The sequence below is a fragment of the Sorex fumeus genome, unplaced genomic scaffold, assembly GCF_029834395.1.
Source record: "Sorex fumeus unplaced genomic scaffold, SorFum_2.1 ptg000330l, whole genome shotgun sequence".
Lineage (NCBI taxonomy): Eukaryota > Metazoa > Chordata > Mammalia > Eulipotyphla > Soricidae > Sorex > Sorex fumeus.
Window position 1 is genome coordinate 85,001 of NW_026606386.1, and position 21,000 is coordinate 106,000.

At 60.4% G+C, this 21,000-nt stretch overlaps 1 protein-coding gene across 1 annotated transcript in view; it reads left to right on the forward strand.

The window, feature by feature from the left end:
• MXRA5 (matrix remodeling associated 5) overlaps positions 1-20,751 on the forward strand; it is a 41,294-nt gene extending 20,543 nt beyond the window's left edge. Inside the window, 14 exon segments of the mRNA XM_056109612.1 lie at positions 2,893-4,189; positions 4,235-4,735; positions 5,159-5,559; positions 6,983-7,190; positions 7,235-7,992; positions 12,326-13,229; positions 18,727-19,825; positions 19,827-19,898; positions 19,900-20,328; positions 20,330-20,374; positions 20,376-20,438; positions 20,440-20,475; positions 20,477-20,641; positions 20,644-20,751. Coding sequence (XP_055965587.1) covers positions 2,893-4,189; positions 4,235-4,735; positions 5,159-5,559; positions 6,983-7,190; positions 7,235-7,992; positions 12,326-13,229; positions 18,727-19,825; positions 19,827-19,898; positions 19,900-20,328; positions 20,330-20,374; positions 20,376-20,438; positions 20,440-20,475; positions 20,477-20,641; positions 20,644-20,751 — 6,086 coding nt within the window.
• The last annotated feature ends 249 nt before the right edge of the window (positions 20,752-21,000 follow it).

Genomic DNA, 21,000 nt, shown 5'->3' on the forward strand with positions numbered 1-21,000 from the left:
GCATGTGTGTCTCTGGGTATAAGCATGTGTCTACATGTCTGTGAGCAGGCATGCATATTAACTCACGTGTCTGCATTTGTCCGTGTATGTGCCTATGTTTGTGTAAGCATGCATGTATGTGAGTGCATGTGTGTTTGTTCACAAGTTCATGACTATGCCCATACATGCATACATGTGTGTAACCATATGTGTATTCATGCACGTGTGGGTTGCATCTGTATAGCCATGTGTGTATGGGCCTTGTACAGACATATGTATGTAAGTGCATGTCTGGGTCTCTGGTGTACACGTGGTGTCATGCATCACACGTGTGTGTCTCTGGGTATAAGCGTGTGTCTACATGTCTGTGAGCAGGCATGCATATTCATTCATGTGTCCACATTTGTCCGTAAATGTGCCTATGTTTGTATAAGCATGCATGTTTGTGAGTACATGTGTGGTTGTTCACGTGTGCATGACTATGCACATACATGATGCACACGTGTCTGTATCTGTATGTGTATCCATGCACATGTGGACTGCGTCTGTATAGGCATGTGTGTATGGGCCTTGTACAGACAGATGCCTGAAAGTGCATGTCTGGGTCTCTGGTGTACATGTGGTGTCGTGCATCACGCGTGTGTTTCTCTGGGTATAAGCATGTGTCTACATGTCTGTGAGCAGGCATGCATATTCATTCATGTGTCCACATTTGTTCGTATATGTGCCTATGTTTGTATAAGCATGCATATATATGTGTGTCTGCATGTGTGTTTGTTCACGTGTGCATGACTATGCACATACATGCATGCCTGTGTGTATATACATACGTGTATCCATGCACGTGTGGGTTGCATCTGTATAGCCATGTGTGTATGGGCCTTGTACAGACAGATGCCTGAAAGTGCATGTCTGGGTCTCTGGTGTACACGTGGTGTCATGCATCACGCGTGTGTCTCTGGGTATAGGCGTGTGTCTACATGTATGTGATCAGGCATGCATATTCACTCATGGGTATGCATTTGTCAATATGTGTGCCTATGTTTGTATAAGCATGCATATATGTGAGTGCATGTGTGTTTGTTCACGTGTGCTTGACCATGCACATACATGCATGCGTGTGTGTATCCGTATGTCTATCCATGCACGTGTGAGTTGCATCTGTATAGGCATGTGTGTATGGGTCTTATGTTGACATATGCCTGTAAGTGCATGTCTGGGTCTCTGGTGTACACGTGGTCTCGTGCATCATGCGTGTGTCTCTGGGTATAAGCATGTGTACACGTGGTCTCATGCATCACGCATGTGTGTCTCTGGGTATAATATGCCTGTGTCTACATGTCTGTGAGCAGGCATGTATATTCATTCACATGTCCGCATTTGTCCATATGTGTGCCTATGTTTGTATAAGCGTATATATATATGTGTGTGTGTCTGCATGTGTGCTTGGGTCTCTGGTGTACATGTGTTCTCACGCATCACACATCTCTGTGTCTGCATAAACATCCGTGTGTCTGTGTGCGTGTGAAGGCGTAGACGTGTGTGTGCATGGCTTGGATCAGTGTCGGTGAAAACGTGTTCCTATAGATGGTGTGTGTGTGTGTGTGTGTGTGTTGTGTGTGAATCTGGGTATTCCTGGGTCTGTGTATCCAGGGCTTTTCGCCAGTCCTCAGGACACTGGGTGGGGGGGGGAGTCGACCTCTGCTGACGCTCAGGGGTCACTCACTCCTGGACATCCTTGGGGGGACTCTGCTAGCTGCCAGGGATGGACCCAAGAGACCAGCCGCTTCTTACCTGCTGCATAGTCCTTCTTGTTGTCAAGGTGTTAATTTTTGTGTGTGTGTGTGCCTTTACGGACTTCTCAAAACACTCAGTCACTGTTTGCGCCATACCTGGCAGTGCTCGGGGCTTATTCCAGACTCTTTTTTTTAAAAATTTTTAATTTTTGTTAGTGCAACACCATGAGGTGCAGTTGTAGACTCACAAATTTTTGTGCTTGGGTTTCAGTTACACAATGATCGAGTACCCGTCCCTCCACCAGGGCCCATTTTCCACCACCACCACGGGTCCCAGTATCCCTCCCATCCCCCATCCCCCCCATCCCACCTTGCCTCAGTGGCAGGGCATTCCCTTCTGTTCTCTCTCTCCTTTTGGGCACTGTGTTTTGCAAGAGAGGCACTGAGTGGCAATCGTGTTCGGTCTAGAGTCCACTTTCAACATGCATCTCCCATCCTGGGAGGATCCTCCCAGCACCCTTGACTTGGTGCTCCCTTCTCTATCTGAGCTGCCTTTTCCCCTAGCGTGTGCGGCTGGCCTCCAAGCCATGGAGTGAACCTCCTGGTACTAATCTCAGCCATTCTTGGGTGTTCAGTTTCCTATTTTGTGACTTGATGTCCCCCAGATATTCCAGATTCTTGCTCTCTTGGGCCTCGGTGGCCTCTACGTGGGGCCAGAAATTTGAAAAAACAAATCATAGTTAGATGCATGAAAATGCAATCTGACCCTGAGAGAGTCTTTTTTTTTTTTTACTTCTTGGGTCCCACCCGGCGATGCTCAGCGGTTCCTCCTGGCTCTGCACTCAGGAGTGACTCCTGGCGGTGCTCGGGGAGCCCTAGGGGATGCCGGGAATCGAACCCGGGTCGGCCGCGTGCCAGGCCAACGCCCTCCCCGCTGGGCTCTCGCTCCAGCCCCAAGTCTTTGTGTTTTAATGAGATGACACTGCAGAGTCAGGTCTGCGTCCTTAACTTGGTGCATCGTGGATGTGTCACCACTAGGTTTGTGCGAAGAAGGAAACGAGGAACAAGGGAGTGAGGGAACTGGGAAATGAAGGAGGGATGATGGCAGGGGTGAGACCTTCTCCCCCGGGGCCACGTACTCACGGGCCCCCCCGGCCTTGACTTCTCTCCCCCGTAGGGGTCCTCAAATGCAAGAAGGACAAAGCGTTGGAGGGCGGCCAGGTGTGTCCCGCTTGCTCCAGTCCCCGGGCGCTGAGGACCCGGGAACTGCAGAAGCTCTCGGCGTTGGTCTGCCACAAGCCCCGCATCGAGTCCCCTCTGAGGCTCAACCACACCCGGGACAACCCGGAAACTGAGGAGGAAGAGGAAGAGGAGGAGGAGGACGACGAGGAAGAGGACCTGGAAGACGCCGCCGCCCTCCCGTCTGCGAGCTGGACCATCTCCTTCAACATGAGCGACGCCCACGGGAACACAGTGCAACTGGCCTGCGGCGTCCGGCGGCCCCCGCGGCTGGAGCAGGTCCAGCTCAACCAGACAGAGGCGGCCGAGCTGGACGTCAACGGCACCGTGACCATGGAGCTGGAGTGCGGCATGACCCGGGAGAAGTACGAGCAGTTGTGGCAACTCATCGCCTACTACAGCGAGGTCCCTGTGAAGATGCGCCGGGACGATGCACAGCCCGGCCAGTACCTGCAGGACGCCGCGGACGCCGACGCCCTCTACTACACGGGCGTCCGGGCCCACGCTGTGGCCGAGCCGGCATGGATACTGCAACCGTCACTGCATCTACAGCTGAACCGCAGGCAGAGCTCAGCCAACCGGGTCCGGCTCTTGTACTCCTCGCCGTTGGCCCTCACAGTGCCCGCCAAGGACGCGCAGCCACGGGGAACCGGCCCGAGCTGGGTGATGATCGAGCCGGGACCCACGGCCCACGCGGTCGCCGAGGGCGCTACCTGTCAACTGAGTTGCAACGTGAAGGCGTCCGAGAGCCCGGCCCTGTCCTGGGTCCTGCCGGGGGGCTCGGTGCTGAAGGCGCCGTACCAGGACCCCGCCGGCCGCTTCTCCGTCCTCCCCAGCGGCGGGCTGAGGATCCGGGGGGCGCGGAGGGCCGACTCCGGCCTCTACCGCTGCTTGGCGCAGGTGCCGGGTGAGACGGACCAGCTGGTGCACCGTGTCCTGGTGCAGCCGGCCGGGGCCCGGCCAGGCGGAAAAGTCCGGAAGCAGCGGGGGGAGCGGCTCACCCTGCCCTGCGGGGCCCCGGGAGCCGTGCCCGATGCAGAACTCAGCTGGGTGTTGCCCGGTGGCCGCATGGTACAGCACAAAGCCAATGGTTCCCGCACCTTCGTGGATGGACACGGTGCCTTGATCATACCGGAACTGCAACCCGCCGATGCGGGTTACTACACCTGCCTGGCTGTCAATCCACAGGGGAAAGACCGAATGACCGTGGAAGTTCTGGTCAGCCGCCCAGGACCTTCCTCCTCCTCCTCCTCCTCCTCCTCCTCCTCCTCCTCCTCCAGAAGAGCTTCCAAGAGGGGCCGGCGCCCAGTTGGCGGCAGGGCAGGAACCGAGTCTCTGGACGATGTAGGAGGCTCCGGGCTGAGCCCAGAGGACACGCCGTCCACCAGAGGTTCCCTGCTGCACGCCCACGACCAGGAACTGTTTCTGCACGCGAAGGATGAGGCCCGGCTGCCGGCCGGCAGGAAGGGGCGCCGGAAGATGAAGCCCTGGGCCATGGCGGCGGCGGCGGCGGCCAAGCAACCGGATGGTCACATGGCCGAGAGCCGGCGGGCGTTCGAGTCTCGGCGCCGGGGCAGCATGGCCAGCAAGTCCATCCACCCGCAGCAGTGGGCGGACATCCTGGCCCGGGTGCGAGGACGCACGGCCCCCAAGGGCACCCTGGTCCCTGCCACGGCCGAGGCGTCACCGGTACCCACCACGCCCAGCTTGGACGAAGTGCCCGGCACGACTGGCCCTGTGGAGGCGTCGGCAGATGGGGCCCTCGTGGCCGAGGAGGAGGAGCAGGAGGAGGAGGAGGAGGAGAAGGAGGAGGAGGAGGAGCAGGAGGAGGAGGATGTGTCCGGGATGGATGTGTCCATGTGGGAGCAGGAAACCGTGAACAGCACTGCCCCGGGAATCGCCGTCACTGTGTCCACCAATGCTCATGGTCAAGAGGAAGAGGAGAACACGGCTACGTTCGAACGGTCTCCTCTTCCTCCTCCTCTTTCTCTTCTTCCTCCTCCTCCTCCTTCTCCTTCTTCTCCTCCTTCTCCTCCTTTTTCTTCCTCCTCCTCCTCTTCTTCTTCTTCTTCTTCTTCTTCTTCTTCTTCTTCTTCTTCTTCTTCTTCTTCTTCTACTTCTTCTTCTTCTTCTTCTCCTTCTCCTCCTTCTTCTCCTTCTCCTTCTTCTCCTTCTCTTCTTCCTCCTCCTCCGCCTCCTCCTAGCCAAACGCCAGACAGTGTGGACACACATGTCCAGACCCGGCTCACGCACACCGAGGGCTCCTCCGCACCCGGTGCAGTGCCCACCTCCGCATCCCCAACTCTGCCGCCGGGCACGGCCGAGTCCCCGCTGGTGGCTGCCCCATGGGCCGAGAGCCCCATGCAGCCGCCCAGCTCACAACCCGCCGTGGACGCGTCCACCCAGGACAACTCACGCCCCCCACAGCGCGCAGATGACGCCCGCTCCTCACCACCGCCCCCTGGGCCCACCAAGTCCTGGACATCAGAGCCGGACACGGTCGCTGCAACAACACAGCCCTGGGAGGGGACACACAGTTCCCAGCGGGGACTGGAGGAGGCACTGCCCACCGCAGCTGAGCCGCCGCACACCCCGCGGAGGGAAAGTGAGGCGCGGACGGAAGCCAGCCCGGCGGGGAGAGACCCAGCCACCAGTGGCCGTCTCCAGGCGCCTGCTGGTCTCCCGCCTCGAAGACGGTCACAGGGCGGGAGCGGGAGGAGGAGGCAGCACAGACCCGCCCCGAGGACCACCACGGACCCCCCAACCGTGCCCACCCAACCCCCAGCGACAACCGCTAACACCTGGGGACATGGGGCGTCCAGGGCTTCGCCCACCCCAGAGAGGATCTTGCAGCATCCCGCGGAACACAGTAACAGGGGGAAGACACGCAGGAAGCACGGAAGGCGGCCCCCCAAGAGCCGGGGGCCCACCATGCACGCCTCCTCCTCTTCCTCCTCTTCCTCTTCTTCCTCCTCCTCCTCTTCTTCCTCCTCCTCCTCCTCTTCCTCCTCCTTCCCCTCCTCTTCCTCCTCCTCCTTCTCCCCATCCTCCAGTTCCTCCTCCCCATCCTCTTCCTCCTCCTCCTCCTCCTCCCCATCCTCCTCTTCTTCTTCCTCTTTATTCCCCTCCTCCTCTCCCTCTTCCCCCTCTCCCTCCTCCTCCTCTCTCTCTTCCTCCTTCCCCTCCTCCTTCTTCTTCTCCTCCTCTCCCTCCTCCTCTTCCTCCTCCTCGGCCACAACCACGACCCCGAGAGCCACGAGGAGACCCCAAACCGTGACTCCCCATGGCACACGGCCTCCTCCGCCCCCCACCACCATGGCAACACGAACCCCTGCCACATCCTTCACCACGACGCTGCTGCCGGTCACAGTTCCTACCATCCTCTTAACCGTGACCAGGCCGATGACGCTTCCCGCTCCTGACAGCACAGCCAGTACGAGGCACAGCGGCAACCTCGGGCCACCCCCGACATGGGGCCTTTCCCGGGGGGAGCCCCCACTCTCCACCCCCGTCCGGCACGGAGCCGGGCCCCCAGCTGACGGAACACAGAGCCCTGGGCTGAGTCCTGGGCTGTCCGCCCGCACCGGGCGTCCCAAGTTAGCCACAGAAGTGGGAACCGTGTCGGGCGTCCCATCCACCCCGCTGGGCTCTGCATCCGCAACCACCCAGGAAGAAGACTCCCCTCCCACCGGCTTTTTAGAAGCCTCCAGTTTCACTGCATCCACAGCTGCACAGACAGACAGTCCTGTCCGCCCGTCTTGGGAGCCCGTTCTCCCCAGTTCCAACTCTGCACAAATCATCCACGTCGCACCCGTGACCTCAACCTCCCTGGCTGCCCCAGCAGCTGGGCCCAGCACCGACGGCCCTGGACGGCCCCTCCCTGGCCCCACCGGGTCCTCACAGAAACCGGACACTGTCCCAGCTCGGCAGCGTCCTTGGGGCGCCCCCGTGGACCTGGGAACCGCGTGGCACCCAGCATCTGAGCTGCAACCTCATGGTGCATTCAGTACCCACTCCTCACCGCACAGGGGGGCTTGGACACAGCGTCCAGAGGAAGACCGGGGGAGCAAAGGGACACTGCCACCCCAGGGAGCCCCCCGAGAAACACCTGCAGCCCCCACGGCCCTCCCCACAGCCGGCCACGCCGCAGAGACCAAATCCACCACCCCGGCACTGCAGAGCGTCCCGAAGACACAGCCGGGACCCCCGGCGAGTCCCGCCGGCCCAGGCGGCACGGTGAGACCCCTGGCAACGAGGCGTCCTGGCCTCGTCCCCCCTAGGGTGACCCTGAGACCCTCCTACGGGGGCACCCCCAGCCCCTTCCCTCCGTGGCGCACGGTTACCACCAAGCCCAGAGTCTCCGGTTACCCGCCCTGGGCGTGGCTGAACAAACAGTTCCCCACGCCCAGGCTCCCCGGGGTGCCCCCGCCACGGGGTCCCTCGGCGCGCCCGCAGACCCCCGGGAAAGGGTCCCGCGTGGCCACGGCGGGCACCAGCGTCGTGTTCCAGCCCAGCAACGAACTCCCGGACGTGGCCGGCTCTCGCCCTCCGCCCCGACAGAGACCTGCATTCCCCGCCGAGTCCGTCGTCACATTCCCGTCTCTCCGGTGGACGCCCCCGACTCCCCCGGCCACCTCTCGGCCCCCAACCTCAGTTCCTCGGAGACCCGGCCCCAGCGTCCACCCCAGAGTCCTCGGGCAGAGCATTTTCCACCTGAACTTGGGGCCCCCGGCACCTCCGTGGAGAACTGCAGCCACCACCAGCACCAGCCGGCCCCCATCCACCCGCACCCAGAGACCGCCTCCAAGCCCCCCGACACCTCCCTTCCAGCCCTCCAGAAATGGCCCCCAGGGGGGCTTCCGAGTCGTCTCCCCTGGCGGAGCACCGGCCTCCCCGTTCTGGGCGGCTGGGGAGAAACCTCAGATCATCACACAGTTCCCGCACACGGCGTCCGTCTCGGCCGATGGAGAAGTGGCCCTGCCCTGCCAGGCTACCGGGAAGCCGGAGCCCCTGGTCACCTGGACCAAAGTGTCCACAGGTGAGTTTATGGGGCCCGGGGAGCCAGAGAGGGGACCAAGTGCAGCCTCAGGGGTGCGAGGGAAGGAACTGGGTGCAGACAGGAGGTAGCAAGGCAGCCAGGACACTGCTGAAAGGGTTTGGAGTCTAGGAGCGGCTCAAGCTCGGCCATCCAAGGACAAAGCCGGGCTGGGTGCCACTGGGTTCCGGGCAGGGGTGGACAGAAGCTGCGTTGCAGAATGTCCTGGGCCCATGGACACCAGATGGGCTGGGGCAGACTCACAACTCTTCACAGTGACTCACAACAGATCACTGTGTTCCGTGAACGATGCGGGGCCCTTGGCTGTGCATGGGTAGAAAGTCTGAACATCAGGAGGTTTCCCGGTTCTTCAGGATGCTCCAAGTTGAGCTGGGCTGGACGCAGTGGGCAGTGCCTGGTTTCCAAGCAACCCCAGAGGCATGGCGTGTGCCCTGGCAGACCCGGGTGCCCAGGGCGGGTGCATCACCGTGGCAATGAGGCAGGGGTTGTGTAGTTGGATGGCGAGGGATGACAGCTGCAGAGCCCCGAGGAGAAACTGAGGCATAAACCATGAGTGAACGGTGCCCCACGTGCCCAGTTCTGTGCCAGCCCGGCTGAGTCTTCTTTCCCAAGTCTCCCGATTTGGCACAATTTGCAGTTACATGGGAAAATTGGTCTTTCATTGGTGCTCAGGGCATGACCAACAGGGAACTGCACACTGTGGGGATTCTCCGCATGGCCAACAGGGAACTGAACACTGGGGGGATTCTCCGCATAGCCAACAGGGATTGCACTCTGGGGGGATTCTCTACATGGCCAACAGGGAACTGCACACTGGGGGGATTCTTCACATGGCCAACAGGGAACTGCACTCTGGGGGTATTCTCCAAATGGCAAACAGGAAACTGCACATGGGGATTCTCTGCATGGCCAACAGGGAACTGCACACTGGGGGAATTCTCTGCATGGCCAACAGGGAACTGCACACTGGGGGAATTCTCTGCATGGCCAACAGGAAACTGCACTCTGGGAGTATTCTCCAAATGGCCAACAGGAAACTGCACACGGGGATTCTCTGCATGGCCAACAGGGAACTGCGTAATGGGAGGTTCTCAGCATGGCCAACAGGGAGCTGCACCCTGGGGGGATTCTCCGCATGGCCAACAGGGAACTGCACACTGGGGAGATTCTCCTCATGGCCAACAGGGAACTGCACACTGGGTATTCTCCGCATGGCCAACAGGGAACTGCACACTGGGGGGTTCTCAGCATGGCCAGCAGGGAACTGCACACTGGGGGGTTCTCAGCATGGCCAGCAGGGAACTGCACACTGGGGGGATTCTCTGCAGAAAACAGACGGTTTTCTCTGAGTACGGATGGGGCTGGTTCATGGGACTGTGTGCTCCCAGCTTGTTGGCTCTGGAGCCGAACACTCCAAGCCTCTGGTCCCGACATGTGACAAGCCGTGGCTTCCGTGACATGTTGGCTTCTGAGAGCTTCACAATGGAGGACCAGTGAGGTGGTTTCCAGGTGAAGGGTTCCTGGCAGGTGGCATGAGTGGTACAGCAGACGCACTGGCCGGTCCTTGAGCATCCCTGATGTCCCCCTGCAGTCAGTTAAGATGGACTCTTGGGGGGTCACAGACACCTCTGGAAGCTCCAGCAGGGCATGAGAGAAGCTGACGGCTGTCGCAATGGAGACGTCCCCACCGGCCTGCAAATGGGACAGTGGGCACACCGCCCAGCTGGACACAGAGCAGTTCTCTTGGTTGACTTAGGGATGAGTCTGCGTACACACACATATACACATGTACACACAAATGAGCACACATAAAAATATAGGCACAGACAGGCACATACACACACATGCACACACATACACACATGCACATCTATATACATGCACTTACACCCACATATACACACAGACACACACAGTTACACACATGCACACACATACACCCATACAGAGACACTCACACATGCATACACACATACACACACATGCACACATTTATATACATAAACACACACATATATACACACATACACATATGTACACACAAATACACATATATACACATACACACTCATGCACACATAGATACATATACACACATTCACACATTTACAACACATTTACACACTTACACTCACAGACACACACAGACACATTCACACACATATATACACACACAGACACAAACACACATACCCGTTCATGTATATACGTATATACACACACACAGGAACATACACGTAGACATGTACACAAACATACACACAGACACCGACATACACTACCACACACCTACATGCGCATACACACACATATACACACAGACGTATACACCCCGCAACTTCTGGACCACGGCACTCACACCAAGGAGGAGTCAGCAAAGGAGAATTTGTGTCTGAACTATCAGAAGAGCCCAGGGTACCTGGAAGCTCCCGGCACCTTCCAGAACATTCCGCAGAACAAAGGCTTACTGACCTGTGCATGCCAGGGATGTCCCATACCCCATTCGAGCATTTGAGGCCTTGTGCATTAGTTAGGATGGAGGGAGGGCGGGATGCAAAAACGCTTTGTCTCCCAACAAGCACAGTTCCTGGGAGCTCCTGGCAGCTTCCAGAACATTCCATGGAACCCAGAGTAACTGCCTGGTGCATCTTCCCTCCCTCCCCCAGCCCAGTTTTGGGCCTGGTGTCCATGTCAGAAAGGAAGGGGTTAGAATACCAAAAGATGCGTCTCCCAAGAGAGAGGGCACCTGGGGGAAACTCCCAGCAGCTTCTAGAACATTCTACGGGATCCAGACGGACTGCCTGGTGCATCCCCTGCCCCTCCTCAGCCCAATTCTGAAGGAGGGAGGTTAGAATGCAAAAGATTTCTCTTCCAAGAGCGAAGGCACCTGGGGGGGGGGGGCGGGATAATGTGGAAACTCCCAGAAACTTCCAGAACATTCCATGGGACCCAGACTGATTGCCTGGTGCATCTCCCCTTTCCTCATCTGCCCGATTTTGGGCCTGATGTTCATGTCAGAGCAGATGGGGGGTTACAATCTATCTCCCAAGATGGAAGGCACCTAGGGGTGATGATGTAGAAATTCCTGGCAGCTTCTAGAACATTCCATGGAACCCAGACCAACTGTCTAGTGCATCCCCCCGCCCCCATCTGCCCAATTTGGGTCCTGATGTTCATGTCAGAAAGGAGAAGGGTTATAATGCAAAAAAGGTCTGTCTCCCAAGAGGGCGGGCACCTGGGGGAAACTCCCAGCACCTTCTAGAACATTCCATGGAACCCTGACCGATTGCCTAGTGTACCCACCACCCCCATCTGTCAAATTTGGACCCTGATGTTCATGTCAGAGCAGAGGGTGTGGGGTTTAGAATGCAAAAAGATCTGTCTCCCAAGAAGGAGGGCAGCTGGGGGTGATGATGTAGAAACTCCTGGCACTTTCCAGAATATTCCATGCACTGCCTGATGCATCCCCCCGCCCCACGCACGCGCGCGCACACACACACACAAACACACACACACACACACACACACATCCCATCTGTCCAATTTTGGACCTGATGTTCATGCTAGAGCAGAAGGAGGTTAGACTGAAAAAAAGATTTGTCTCCCAAAAGGTAAGGCACCTGGGGGAAACTCCCAGCACCTTCTAGAACATTCCATGGAACCCAGACCGACTGCCTAGTGCATCCCCCTGCCACCATCTGTCCAATTTGGGACCTGATGTTCATGTCAGAGGAAAGGTGGGTTAGAATGTCTCCCAAGGAGGAGGGCACCTGGGGGTGATGATGCAGAAACTCCTAGTACCTTCCAGAACATTCCCACATCCCCTCTGCCTAATTTTGGACCTGATGTTCATGCCAGAGCTGAAGGAGGTTAGAATGGAAAAAAGATTTGTCTCCCAAAAGGTAGGGCACCTGGGGGAAACTCCCGGTACCTTCTAGAACATTCCATGGAACCCAGACCGATTACCTAGTGCACCCCCCACCCCCATCGGTCCAATTTTGGGCCTGATGTTCATGTCAGAGCAGAAGAGGGGGTTAGAATGCAAAAAAAAAAAGATTCATTTCCCAAGAGGGCGGGCATCTGGGTGCAGGGGGTGATGTGGAAACTCCTGGCATCTTCCAGAACATTCCATGGGACCCCAACTGACTGCCTGGTGCATGCAAGGGCCAGCCTGCACCCAAAGGTCCCCGTTCCAGGCCTGGAGGTGGGGTGGAATCGGGCGTGTGCGCCCAGCCTAGCAGGACCCCGGTGCAGGCCTGGGACGCCCTGGGGGGACCTTTGGGTGCTGATACCCGCGTCCTTCTCTGCTCCCCAGGTGCCCTGATCACCCCCAGCACCCGGGTGGGCCGCTTCGAGGTGCTGAGGAACGGCACCCTGGTCATCCGCGGGGCCCAGCCCCAGGACCGCGGGCAGTACACCTGCACGGCCCAGAACCTGCACGGCGTGGACAGGCGGAGCGTCCAGTTGGCCGTGGTCACGCAGCAACCGCACATCCTGGCCTCGCGCCTGCAGGACGTGACCGTGCACCTGGGCGACTCGGTGTCCATGCAGTGCCTGGCCCAGGGCACGCCGGCCCCGCACATCTCCTGGCTCTTCCCCGACGGCCGCGCGTGGCGCTCGGGCCCCGGCGTGGACGGCAGGGTCACCCTGCACGAGAACCGCACGCTGTCCATCCGCGACGCCGCCTTCTCCGACCGCGGCGTGTACCGCTGCGTGGCCAGCAACGCGGCCGGGGCGGACAGCCTGGCCATCCGGCTGCACGTGGCCGCGCTGCCCCCGGTCATCCAGCAGGACGCGTGGGAGAACATCACGGTGGCCGCCGGGCGGAGCCTGCACGTCCACTGCACGGCCCGGGCCGCACCCCCGCCCAGCGTGCGCTGGGTCCTGCCGGATGGCACCCACGTACGCCCCTCGCAGTTCGTGCGCGGCCACCTGTTCGTCTTCCCCAACGGCACCCTCTTCATCCGCCACCTGGCGCCGCGCGACAGCGGCCGCTACGAGTGCGTGGCCGCCAACCTGGTGGGCACCGCGCGCAGGACGGCGCGGCTGCAGGTGGAGCGCGCGGCGGCCGCCCAGGCGCGCATCACCAGCGCCTCCCCCGAGCGCACCGACGTGCGCTACGGGGCCACGCTGCGCCTGCACTGCCGCGCGTCCGGGGAGCCCTGGACGCGCATTCTCTGGCGGCTGCCCTCCAAGCAGACGGCCGACGCCTTCTACAGGTGAGTGGACGCTTGGCACGTGCGTGCGCGCACCGTAGCTGGGCCTGGGAGAGCGCGCGCTTCGCGGTGGACACTTGGCACATACGCGCGCACACACCGACGCAGCTGGGCACGGGACAGCGCGCTTCTGCGTGCGCTCTTGGTACGCACGCGCACCACACCTGGGCCTGGGACAGCGCGCGCTTCGGGGTGGACACTTGGCACATACGCGCGCACACACCGACGCAGCTGGGCACGGGACAGCGCGCTTCTGCGTGCGCTCTTGGTTGCGCGCACACTGCACCTGGGCCTGGGACAGTGCCCGCTTCGCGGTGGACACTTGGCACACGCGCGCGCACACACACCGACGTAGCTGGGCGCGGGACAGCGCGCTTCTGCGTGCGCTCTTGGTACGCACGCGCACCGCACCTGGGCCTGGGACAGTGCCCGCTTCGGGGTGGACACTTGGCACATACGCCCGCACACACCGACGCAGCTGGACACGGGACAGCGCGCTTCTGCGTGCGCTCTTGGTACGCACGCGCACTGCACCTGGGCGTGGGACAGCGCCCGCTTCGGGGTGGACACTTGGCACATACGCGCGCACACACCGACGCAGCTGGGCACGGGACAGCGCGCTTCTGCGTGCGCCCTTGGCACGCGTGCACCGCACCTGGGCCTGGGAGAGCGCGCTTTGGGGTGGACACTTGGCACACACGCGCGCACACCGCTGCTGGGCACGGGACAGCTCGCTTCAGGGTGGACACTTGGCACACGCCGCGCACACACCACAGCTGGGCAAAGGACATCCCGCTCCTGCGTGCGCCCTTGGCACGCGCGCACCGCACCTGGGCCTGGGAGAGCGCGCTTCGGGGTGGACACTTGGCACATGTGCGCAAGCGCACACCACAGCTGGGCACGAGATGGCCCACTTCTGCATGCGTTGTTGGTACGCGCGCACACTGCACCTGGGCCTGGACACTTGGCACATACGCCCGCACACACCGACGCAGCTGGACGCGGGACAGCGCGCTTCTGCGTGCGCTCTTGGTACGCACGCGCACTGCACCTGGCCCTGGAACAGCGCCCGCTTCGGGGTGGACACTTGGCACATACGCGTGCACACACCGACGCAGCTGGACACGGGACAGCGCGCTTCTGCGTGCGCTCTTGGTACGCACGCGCACTGCACCTGGGCCTGGGACAGCGCCCACTTCGAGGTGGACACTTGGCACACGCGCGCACACACCGACGCAGCTGGGCACGGGACAGCGCGCTTCTGCATGCGCTCTTGGTACGCACGCGCACTGCACCTGGGCCTGGGACAGTGCCCGCTTCGAGGTGGACACTTGGCACATACGCGTGCACACACCGACACAGCTGGACACGGGACAGCGCGCTTCTGCGTGCGCTCTTGGTACGCACACGCACTGCACCTGGGCCTGGGACAGCGCCCGCTTCGGGGTGGACACTTGGCACATACGCGTGCACACACCGACGCAGCTGGACACGGGACAGCGCGCTTCTGCGTGCGCTCTTGGTACGCACGCGCACTGCACCTGGGCCTGGGAGAGCGCCCGCTTCGCGGTGGACACTTGGCACGCGCGCGCACACACACCGACGCAGCTGGGCGCGGGACAGCACGCTTCTGCGTGCGCTCTTGGTACGCACGCGCACCACACCTGGGCCTGGGACAGCGCGCTTTGGGGTGGACACTTGGCACACACGCGCGCACACCGCTGCTGGGCACGGGACAGCTCGTTTCAGGGTGGACACTTGGCACACGCCACGCACACACCGCAGCTGGGCAAAGGACATCCCGCTTCTGCGTGCGCCCTTGGCACGCGCGCACCGCATCTGGGCCTGGGAGAGCGCGCTTCGGGGTGGACACTTGGCCCACGCGCGCAAGCGCACACCACAGCTGGGCACGAGATGGCCCACTTCTGCATGCACTGTTGGTACGGGCGCACCGCACCTGGGCCTGGGACAGCGCGCGCTTCGGGGTAGACACTTGGCACTCGCCTGCGCACACACCGACGCGGCTGGCACGCGCACGCACCGCACCTGTGTGCCAGGGAGCGCACTTCTTTCTCTCCACTACCTGCACCCGCAGTTCCTTGCGCACGCACGGGCAGGTGGGACACACGGGGAATGCGCGTTCCTCTCTCACTCTGGGCCGAACCGGGCACTTTAAAGCTGCCTCCCCCATGAGGAGGGAACACAGAGCATTGGCTTGAGAGCACTGCATTCTGCGGCTGGGGCCCCAAGGTGCTCCAGCTCTTGCTCCTGGCTCTGTGCTCAGGAGTCGCTCCTGAAAGGCGCAGGGGACCAGACGCGGTGTTAGGGATCAAATGAAAATCGGCACCTGCAAGGCCAACAACGCCCTACGCACTATCTCACCTGCTTCCGTCGGTTTCTAAGAAACATCAGGAGATGCCCAGTTTCCCATGACCTGATTTTTATTTTTTTGTAATTGGTCCCTTGAGACACGCAGCTACAAAGCTTCTCATGGTTGAGTTTCAGTCCTACAGGGTTCCAACCCCCGTCCCTCCACCAGGACACATTTCCCAGCACCAGTGTCCCCGGGTCCTTCCCATCACTCCCCACACTCCACCCCCTGTGTGCCTCTGTGGAAGGTCGTCGTAGTCGTCGTCATCATCTTCTTCTTCTTCTTCTTCTTCTTCTTCTTCTTCTTCTGCTTCTGCTTCTGCTTCTGCTTCTGCTTCTGCTTCTGCTTCTTCGTCTGCTTCTTCTTCTTCTTCTCCTTCTTCTTCTTCTTCTTCTTCTTCTTCTTCTTCTTCTTCTTCTTCTTCTTCTCCTTCTTCTCCTCCTCCTCCTTCTCCTCCTTCTCCTCCTCCTCCTCCTCCTCCTCCTCCTCCTTCTTCTTCTTCTTCTTCTTCTTCTTCTTCTTCTTCTTCTTCTTCTTCTTCTTCTTCTTCTTCTTCTTCTTCTCCACCTCCTCCTCTTCTTCCTCTTCCTCCTCCTCCATCTCCTTCTCCTCTTCCTCCTCTTTTTCCTCCTCCTCTTCTTCTCTTCCTCCTCCTCCTCCCTCTCCTCCTCCCCTTCCTCCTCCTCCTCCTTCTCTCCTCCTCCTCTCCCTCCTCTTCCTCCCCTTTCTCCTCCTCCTCCATCTCCTTCTTCTCCTCTTCCTCCTCTTCTTCCTCCTCTTCCTCCTCCTTTTCTACTCCTTCTCCTCCTCCTCTTCCTCCTTCTCCTCCTCCTCCTCTCTCTCTCCTGATGGGCATTCTGATTTGCCATACAGATATTGAAAGGTGATCATCTATATCCGTTTCCCTCCTTTCACCTGTTGGTATTTTAAGGGTAGTTTATTTTATTTTTTAATCTTTTTTACTGAATCATTATGGGATAGACCCTTAGAAAGCTGTTCCTGATTGGGTTTCAGTCCTACAGGGTTCCAACCCCCCTCCCTCCACCCGGGCACAGTTCCCACCACCAGTGTCTCCAGGGTCCTCCTCCTCCTCCTCCTCCTCCTCCTCCTCCTCCTCCTTCTTCTTCTTCTTCTTCTTCTTCTTCTTCTTCTTCTTCTTCTCCTCCTCCTCCTCCTCCTTCTCCTTCTTCTCCTCCTCCTTCTTCTTCTTCTTCTTCTTCTTCTTCTTCTTCTTCTTCTTCTTCTTCTTCTCCTCCTCCTCCTCCTCCTTCTCCTTCTTCTCCTTCTCCTCCTCTCCTCCTCCTCCTCCTCCTTCTCCTCCTCCTCCTTCTCCTCCTCCTCCTCCTCAACTCCTCCTCCTCCTCCTCCTCCTCCTCCTCCTCCTCCTCCTCCTCCTCCTCCTCCTCCTCCTCCTTCTTCTTCTTCTTCTTCTTCTTCTTCTTCTTCTTCTTCTTCTTCTTCTTATCCAGAGCTTTTTTTTTTGCTTTGTTTTGTTTTTTTTTGCTTTTCCAAAGCTTTGGGAGTCCCCAGTATGGCTAAAAAAAAAAGACACTGTGTGCTGAGAAGGTGCTAAGAAAGAAGACCAGCTGTTGGGATTATGACCAGGTGCAGAGGAAGTCCCCTCCCCTTAGGGCTGGGAACACAACACAGCGAGGAGATGCTTGCCTTGCATGCAGATGCCCTGGCACCATGTCCAGGGTCCTCCAAGCCCCTCTAGGGGTGGTCTCTGAACCACGCTCAGTGCCAAACTGCAAGACTTGTGTCTCCCTGGGACTGTTGTATCTCTGTCCCGGAACCAGCTGCCGTTTGGTGGTGAATGGACAGCTAGAGAAATATTTCTCCTAACTCCCTTTTTCTTGGCTTTGTTTCCTTTGTTTTTGGGCATGGTCCTGAGCTGCCAACTTGGGTGCTCGGTCCGAGAGTGGAAGAGTGGAAGAGAGTGCTCAGGATTTAGTCAGCCTCTAGGCTCCAGCCTTGCAACGGGGACCCCAGACGCATCTCCCCAGCCCCCTGCAAAGTTTTTCTATCGCAGATAACCACCGCAGGGCAGTGGGGGAGCATACAAGTCTGCATCTGCGTCTGCAGAGAAACTGTGTGTTCACTGATTCACTCTCCGCACAAAGGCCATCCCAGGGCACCTTCCCTCTCTCTCCCTGCTGCCCGGGAGCTGTGCCCATGTCCGCCTCCCTCACAGGAGGAGACTATCCCAATGTCAATCAACAACTTCCACAAGGATCGATTGATGCATTGATTGATTGAGAGGATGCAGAACCCTCCGTATCCTACCTACATCCTGGAAATCACAGAGCCGCAGGACGGGGCTGAGATGCTCTGAGCCAAAGCTGGAGAGCTTGTTGAACCAATCCCTTTGCGTCTTGGCACTCACACCAGCTGTGCTCAGGGCTTCCTCCTCCTCTGGACTCAGGGAGCACTGTGGGTGTGGCTGAGGGTGCGAGGATGGGAAGGTGGGACCCACTGCCCCTTTAGAGCATGCCTGATACATGCAAAGAACTAGAATTTGTTCTTTATTTTTTTCTTTACTTTTTGGGTCACACCCGGCGATGCTCAGGGGTTCCTCCTGGCTCATGCACTCAGGAATTCCTCCTGGCGGTGCTCGGGGGACTCCAGGGGATGCTGGGAATCGAACCCGACCCCCGCTGTGCTATCACTCCAGCCACTCTCTCTTCCTTTCCTTCCTTCCTTCCTTCCTTCCTTCCTTCCTTCCTTCCTTCCTTCTTTCTTTCCACTCTTTCTTTCTCTTTCTTTTTGGGTCACTCCCAGCGATGCACAGGGGTTCCTCCTGGCTCATGCACTCAGGAATTGCTCCTGGCGGTGCTTGGGACCCTATGGGATGGTGGGAATCGAACCCGGGTTGTCCACATGCAAGGCCAACGCCCTCCCTGCTGTGTTATCGCTCCAGCCCCAGGGTTGGTCCTTGAGGACACATGTACCTGCAGCAAATCAAGGATGTGACTCGGGACGCTTCTCCTTAGCAGTACAGGGATAAGGGACCCTCAGCTCCAGCACCACGGGAGGGGTGTGGACGGGAAGGAGCATCCAGGTGGACAACGCCTGCCCTGCACACTCTGACCACCCCGTTTTCCTCTCCTCTCGCCCCCTCCCACTCAGCCCGGAGCCCCGCGCCAAGGTCCTGGCCAACGGCACACTCCTGCTGACCTCGGTGACGGAACGCGACTCCGGCGACTACCTGTGCGTCGCCCGGAACCCGGCGGGCGACGACTTCGCCGCCGTGCGGGTGCAGGTGCTGACGGAGCCCGCCAGGATCGTGCCCCGCGACGAGGCCGACCGCCAGGTCCCCATCGGCGCCGACCTGCGCGTGGACTGCGTGGCGAGCGGCCTGCCCAACCCCGAGATCTCCTGGGGCCTCCCCGACGGGAGCTTGGTGAACTCGGCCATGCCGGCAGACCAGCCAAGTGGCGGTGACCGTGGTGGTGGTGGTGTTGGCCAGAGCCGGGCGGCCGGCGGCCGTGCCAAGCGCTATGTGGTCTTCCACAACGGCACGCTCTACTTCAACGAGGTGGGCCCGGCCGAAGAGGGCGACTACACTTGCTTCGCCCAGAACCAGGCCGGCCGGGACGAGATGCGGGTTCGGGTGCGACTTCTGAGCTTGCCGGCTGCCATCCGCAACAAGACCTACTCGGTGCTGCGGGTCCCGTACGGGGACGCGGCCGTGGTCACCTGCGAGGCCCAGGGCGAGCCGGCCCCGCTGCTCACCTGGCTCTCTCCAAGCCACCGCCGCATCCCGGCGTCCTCCGACAAGTACCACATCGACGCCCGCGGCACGCTGCTGATCCACAAGGCCCGCCGCGCCGACAGCGGCAACTACACCTGCGTGGTGCGCAATGCGGCGGGCGAGGACCGCAAGACGGTGTGGCTGCACGTCCAGCTGCAGCCGCCCACCATCAACGGGCACCCCAACGCCGTCACCACCGTGCGGGAGGTGGCCACCGGCGGCAGCCGCAAACTCATCGACTGCCGGGCTGAGGGCGTGCCCACGCCCCGCGTGCTTTGGGCCTTCCCGGAGGGCGTGGTGCTGCCGGCACCTTACTATGGCAACCGCATCACCGTGCACCGCAACGGCACCCTGGACATCCGCAGCCCGCGGCCGAGCGACGCGGTGCAGCTGGTCTGCATTGGCCGCAACGAGGGCGGAGAGGCCAGGATGCTGGTGGAGCTCACGGTGCTGGACGCAGCCCAGAAACCCCGCCTTCAGCGACCCCAGCCGCGAGGACATCACCGCACTGGCGGGACACACCATCAGCCTCAACTGCTCAGCCACACGGCCGCCCGCCGCCCACCCGCCACTGGCTACTCCCCAACGGCACGGAGCTCCGGGCCGGGCAGCGTCTCAGCCGTTTCTACCACGCGGCCGCGGATGGGCGACTGCACATCAGTGGGCTGGCGGCCGCCGATGCCGGGGCTTACCGCTGCCTGGCACGCAACGCCGCCGGCCACGCCGAGAGACTGGTGGCCCTCAAGGTCGGGCTCAGCCCGACCCACGGTCCCCAATATCGCAACGTGGTGACCATCGCCCACGGGGAGACACTCAAGCTGCACTGTAGCGTGCCGGAGAGCGGAATGGGGGCCAGCGTGGGTCGAACGGGTGTGGGCGGCATGCACGGCTTCAGCGGGCAGCCCAGCTTGTCGTGGACACTGCCCAGCGGCCTCACTCTAGACAGTCCGCACAGCCAGGGCCGCTTCTCCCGCGCTGGACAACGGCACCCTCACCGTGCAAGACGCCTCCGTCTTCGACCGGGGGCACCTACGTGTGCCGCGTGGACACGGGTGGAGGCGGCCCGGTGGTCACCACCTTCCCGGTCGATCGTCATCGCCTACCCCCCGCGCATCACCACCCAGGCCCGCCCCCGTGGTGTACGCGCAGCCGGGCACCAGCGTGAAGCTGCCCTGCATGGCCGTGGCGCTGCCCAGGGCTGAGCTGGCCTGGGAACTGCCCGACGGGGCTCGGCTGACCACCGGCGTCCAGGCGCGGCTCTTTGGCCACCGTCTGCTCCAACCCGCAGGGCGCCCTCCACCCTGCAGCACGTCACTGCAAGGGATTCTGGCGTGTACAGGTGCACCGCGAGGAACGTGATGGGCGCAGACTCCAAGACCACGTACGTCCAAGTCTACTGACACCCCCCGGCCGAGGGTGCCCACCACCAATTCCAGGAACCGGCCGTGGATTTGCAGGGTGCGGTTGCAAGACCAGGCAGGGGGGGATGGAGTCGCCACCGCCGGGCTGTGGCTTTGCTCATCCCCACGGGCGTTTTCAGGACCCCTGCTCCCGTAGGGCTGAGGAAGAGACGCCCGTGAAGGAAGTGGACAAGGGTGGCTGTGGGCGTCTCCCCTGTGTCTTCCTTCTTGGCGGTTCATGTTGGGCGC